The sequence below is a fragment of the Pinus tabuliformis genome, chromosome 5_2 (assembly GCF_031772625.1).
Source record: "Pinus tabuliformis cultivar Carrire ecotype Pingquan chromosome 5_2, CPIR1, whole genome shotgun sequence".
Lineage (NCBI taxonomy): Eukaryota > Viridiplantae > Streptophyta > Pinopsida > Pinales > Pinaceae > Pinus > Pinus tabuliformis.
The window spans coordinates 403,960,629-403,966,628 of NC_142306.1; the positions used below are offsets into that span (position 1 = coordinate 403,960,629).

The 6,000-nt window shown below is 38.8% G+C and overlaps 1 protein-coding gene and 1 pseudogene across 2 annotated transcripts in view; both read right to left on the bottom strand.

Annotated features, from left to right (window-relative positions):
- Window positions 1-5,737, bottom strand: part of LOC149159233 (glucan endo-1,3-beta-glucosidase 13-like) — a 29,384-nt pseudogene extending 23,647 nt beyond the window's left edge. Inside the window, exons 1-2 of the transcript XR_016261254.1 lie at window positions 5,600-5,737; window positions 5-2,911 (exon numbers count right to left, since the gene is read on the bottom strand). The product of XR_016261254.1 is annotated as a glucan endo-1,3-beta-glucosidase 13-like (transcript). The remainder of the gene's footprint in view (window positions 1-4; window positions 2,912-5,599) is intronic.
- LOC149159234 (protein SKU5 SIMILAR 14-like) lies at window positions 779-2,127 on the bottom strand. Its single transcript, XM_089434236.1, has 4 exons — window positions 2,012-2,127; window positions 1,754-1,869; window positions 1,276-1,586; window positions 779-958 (listed from the first exon to the last, which is right to left on the bottom strand). The coding sequence occupies exons 1-4, from the start codon at window positions 2,125-2,127 to the stop codon at window positions 779-781; spliced, it is 723 nt and encodes a 240-aa protein (XP_089290362.1).
- Window positions 5,738-6,000: the final 263 nt, after the last annotated feature.

The window sequence follows — 6,000 nt, forward strand, 5'->3', positions numbered from 1 at the left end:
TCACCCGGATACTGAGCAAGCATCAGCAATAACACCCAGAAGAGCAGCAGCAGCTTCTCCATTGTCCAAAACAGCATCCCCCTTATCTCTTTCTATGGTTTTCATTACATCATTCAATCGCAATACCCATTAAGAAACACAGGCATACTATTGATTCCTTAAAGTCTGGTAGGCCACAATACCCATTACAGCGCCATGCTACTATTCTCATCTCAATGCCTCTGTTCAAAACACCCACTCGAGGCCCTACAACCAAAATCCTCAGAGCACGAGGAAGTAAAAGCACAAACGGGTGACTAAAATGACAATGGATCTATGCCAAACAACGAGCTCAAAAGTACATATCACAGTATTCCCACTGGATGAGTGGTCCAGTCTCAATTACAGTCCCCTTGTCTGCAAAATGTCTGAAATAACTGTTTTTATTGCCAAATACATGTGGGATTCCACACAGATGTTAGGGTTTAAAAGTATAAAAGGGAATAACACTTGGTTTCTTAGGGTTCCTTGTTGGACATACCGTAAATGCAACCTTACTGGAGCCTTTTAACTAAGACAACTTTTAGGGTACATCTCCAAATTTGCCCAAGTTATGGCAGGGTACGTGGATGAGTTCCAGACTACAACATACTACTGGGTATAGTGGATATGGGTACATGTACATTTCTGGTACATGGGTATAGGTTCAAAAGATCCAAGAGCTGGGTACGCATACCCATGGTAATTAGAAACATACACAGACATATATGTACATATAGATGCACATATATACATAATATTAATGAGCCAACAACACCACCACTGGGGCTCCACCCATGCCATTGCAGTGATTACTCTTCTCATCTGTGGCAGCAGAGAAGATTTTGACGAGAGTTGCAGTGATGTTTCCATAATGGTAAGATCCTTGTGGATTGGGACAAGCTGCACTGGCTGTCCACTTCCATCTGCACAACAATTGCTATTCAAATTTGAGAACAAGAGTACATATATGGATGTAACTCCCACCAATCCTGCAGTTGATGGATATTTTAGAATTCACCCCTGGTTTGTCTGTGAATCTTCTAGGAAATTAAATTTTCATGGCCATCCTCACTTTCCATGATCATTCCTTTATCTATATTTCTCAACATTGCTAAAAACACTAAGAAATAAGCATATTCATGAATCTATCTATCAGTAATATATATACAGATATACCTCCCCAGACACATGATACTAGACCCAAAGTAAGGAAAAAACCAAACCTGACGTATCTTGCCTGGTTCAGAGACAAACAATCTCTGTTGGGGCTCCTCGAATTGGTCCAGAAACCCTCTTCTGGGAATTGCTATAGTGGAAAGTGGCAATGCCAGTGAGAACAGAACTAGTAAAACGAGTAGATGCAACCATGTAATAGTCCTGAGATGGCTGATTTGCAGTGATCAGAACAGAGTAGGTCTGGCTGACATGGATGTCAAGAGAATCATAGACATTTTGAACAGGGTGATATCCTTCCACCTCCACAAGCTTCAATTTATGACCCTGGATCCTGAAGTTCAGAGAGGATGACAATCCCACATTTGAAATCCGGAGGTGGTAGGTTTCTCCTATAGATAAATAGACGGCTCATTTTAGATATAAGTAAACAAATTGAGCGGGCAAGATATGCCATCCGATAAAATCAAAACAAAATGCATCTTGTGGATCATTGGGTACGTAGACGCATCCACAAAAAGTCTAGCAGTGTGCCTTGCTATAGAGAATTGCAATCTACCTTGATCCATTGTGATTATTGCATCACTTGCTGGCCCATGGCCATTAATGAGAACAACATAAGGTTTACCCAGCAATCTGCCCATGTCAAATGTTCTCTCAAGGATTGGCACAAAGCTAGAAAATGGTCAGAGATTGATGCAGTGAGAGAACATTCTAGTGGACATAGTGAAGTTGAACATGGTCAATCTCTTCAAATTCAAAATATGTATTTGTTTCCGAGATAGATTAACAACTTACTGTGTGATTGGTCTTGTACCAGTCAACTATGAGCAGAGTGATATCACCAATAGGAGCAGGGAACAGAACAGGGATGAGGAGCCTGCTGGCAACAGTTAGCCCTCCAAATCCCCCAGCTGCTTCGTGTATGTACATTGATGGAAAGTAGTACTAGCTGCCTATTTGATCCTTCACCTAGAGGCTAGAACTTGTATGTAAAGTTCTGTTTTCGTGGTGCATCACTTGCTGGCCCATGGCCATTAATGAGAACATAAGGTTTACCCAGCAATCTGCCCATGTCAAATGTTCTCTCAAGGATTGGCACAAAGCTAGAAAATGGTCAGAGATTGATGCAGTGAGAGAACATTCTAGTGGACATAGTGAAGTTGAACATGGTCAATCTCTTCAAATTCAAAAGATGTATTTGTTTCCGAGATAGATTAACAACTTACTGTGTGATTGGTCTTGTACCAGTCAACTATGAGCAGAGTGATATCACCAATAGGAGCAGGGAACAGAACAGGGATGAGGAGCCTGCTGGCAACAGTTAGCCCTCCAAATCCCCCAGCTGCTTCGTGTATGTACATTGATGGAAAGTAGTACTAGCTGCCTATTTGGTCCTTCACCTAGAGGCTAGAACTTGTATGTAAAGTTCTGTTTTCGTGGTATAGGTCTGTTTGTTCCTAAAACTCCATCTTGCCACAAAATCCTCCTTTGGTGGATACCACGCCTGTACCAGAATGTGTTAACGATCTCAATGCATTAGAAATCACGAAAGAACCCATGAATCTCAATAAGCCAATACACAAGAGAGAACCCAAATGACTAATCAAGATAATAAGAAAGGCTGATCCAGGCTGTTCAATATATTCACGATAATGTTATCATTGGTGACACTGTCCATCTGGGGGCTGGGAAATTGCCCACTTAATAGAATTCCCTGCAACAACAACAATGGGTATCATTAGTAATGTACTGATGTAATGCCCAGACAAGAATAGAACAGAAACAGGTTTCATGGTTAGGTTTCTACTAACATATTGCAGGTAGTACCCACATATAATTTACACTTGACATTTCAGAAATAGAATTGATAACATGTAACATGCACTTCACATTTCCTTATTATATTGAATTGGTGTTATCTAGCATGCACTTCAACATTTCCTTGTTACATGGAATTGAGGCTGAGACCTCAGAAGGCATGTAAACCCACCTCACCATTCATATGCTTGTATATTGGAGCTAGAATATTGAATTTGTGTAGGCCACTTAACTCTCTGCAGACATTTCATGTCGGTCAACATTCTTAAAGCACAAGATCATAGAACAAAACTGTAAAAGAAATACAAAATGTTCTAATAGACCCATAAGGGTCTAGGGGCTAAGAGACAGAATTGAGAGATCAGCAGATGAAATTTATCAAAATCTCCAATTAAACCTTCAACTCAATTCAGAGGACATCTCCCATTTTCCATTCTTGCCCCTGTATGTTGAAAGTGTCAAATGAATGAAGCAAGTAATCTAGACAATAGGTGCTCTCCGATGTCCCAGATCCTTCGCTTCTCAACCACTCAGACACTGTACTATCCAAATAGCATAACTAATAACTAAGGTCATAGAAGGTAATTATGGAAGCATTGTAACATGGCCCAACAGACCCATAAGAGTTTAACGGATATAAAAGATAATTGAGGGGCCAATAGGTCAAATTTGCCGAAATGGGCAGCTGAACCTTCCATTCAATTTCGACATTGACATCTTTCAAGTTCTAATCCAATGTCATAGAAGGTAATTGTGAAAGCATCGTAATATGGCTCAACAGACCCATAAGAATTTAATGGATAAAAAAGATAATTGAGGGGCCTGTAGATCAAATTAGCCCAAATGGTCAGCTCAGCCTTCCATTCAGTTCCAACATGGACATCTTTCAAGTTCTATTCTAGCTCCATGATGTTAAAATCATTATTTCATGTCCCATGTTGATTCTACCTTGAGATCCTTATCTACTTTTCTTCTACTTGGACATGATATTGTAGACTAATGACTTTTTACTTATCACTAAAATTGTTTTGGAAATGAAGATAATAAATGCCTGAAGTTTGAACTATGCTAAATGGAAAAAATTATAACCAGTTTGATATGGGTCGAATGTACGTCTAAACCCTTTTTGCCAGTTCAAAATCATAATGACTGCACAGAAAACATTCCAGCTCAAAATCATTATGACCACACAGAAAACGTTCGAGCTCAAAATTATAATGACCCCACAGAAAAAGCATTCAATTCAATTTCAAATGAAGCCTCAACCCAATACATCATGCATACAGTACAGTGAAAACAACATAACATGTCCCGCATAAAAGGAAGTTGTAAAAAATTGTAACATTGCCCAACATTCCCATAAACGTTAAATGTATAAAAAGATAGAATTGAGAATGTATAAAAGATAGAATTGAGAGGACAGTAAGTTAAATTAGCCAAGCTGGCAACTTAGTTGACATGACATTGAAATGATAAGTGAATCACCCGGGGATTGCACCCCGTCTGGGTCACACTAGCCCTTAAACAGAGTAGTCATTTGCTACAAGTTATTTGCATACCTCCAGTCTGAACCCTGTCAGTACCAACATTGGGGCAGCCAATCAATCTTCTTCAACATGTCTGCATGAAACCCAAGTCTTTTAGCCCTGTACAGCATGATTTTTGGGCCTGTCCTGAGTGTATTTCTAGGCATAATCAGTGTATTTCAGGTCTGATCTGGAAGGAGAAACTTGTTGTTAATGTGTAGTACTGTGCTTTATTCAGTGCGTGGTCAAGGAAGGAGAAGTTGCTACAATTGTGAACATTTCCTGTGGTGCAAACTCAAGTCTCAGAGCAGCAACAGTACACTGTTCAGAGGCCATTTCCAGCTTTGAAGGAGCAGAATAAGAGGTCAAAGTTTCAGCTAGAGGGGGGCAGACTGTGAGTTTAAAATATCAGTTCAAAAGCCCAGTTGAATGAGAACTTCTGAGGCAGCTTCTTCAAGGGAAGATATAAATTAAATTTCTTGTTGTAAATTTGTTGTAAAAAATTTCTCGAGCAAATAAAATCCTCCTTGAAGACTTGTTTTCCCCTTGCGAGTTTTTCCAAGGGTCTTAAACCAAAAATAATTGTGTTATTTTTCTAAGTGTGTGCTTGTAAATATTTCTTGTATAACTTGTGCAAAAGACAAATGCAAAACTAACACATATATCAGTCATATGTTTTAAGATGGGTTTGGGCATTAAACCATCTAAAACTTGAAAACTAGGTTGGGCTACAGCAGACAATTTTTTTTCTAAAACTACTATACAAAATATATCTAAAAGACTAATCATTTTTTAAACGATGATTCACTGAAGTCCATAAATACCTTAAACTATAAATATCATCTGCATGGGTGAATTGCAGTTTAAGTGACCAACGCATGAAAACAGATCTCTGGTAATGAAATCATATTTTAATAAACCCCTTAAAGTCCATAAATACCTTAAACTATAAACACCATCTGCTCAAGAGTGAAATGCAATATAAATGACAAACATATGAAAACAGATCTCTGGTACTGAAATCATATTTTAGTAAACCCCTGAAAGTCCATAAATACCTTAAACTATAAACATCATCTGCCTCAACGAATTGCAACATAAGTGACAAACGTATGTAAACAGATTTCTGGTACTGAAATCATATTTTAATAAATGCCTACCGAGGCATTACAATCCGTAACATATTCTCTTTTGACAAAGTAAACTTTACTCGTTTGCAAAACGGGAGTATTAAAATGTGAGTGTGAAATTCATAAACATGAATTGGATCTTTCGTTCCACTGTGCCAAGATTGGACCTTTCGTTCCACTATGCCAAGAGTCAGTGCCGTGCACGCTTCCATATGGCAGTGTGAAACTTAAATTTCATGTGAAAAGCCTGCACACCTTTATCTCTTCCCTGAGATTGCATCTCGCGTCACGCTTCCATATGGCAGTGTGAAACTTAAATTTCATGTGAA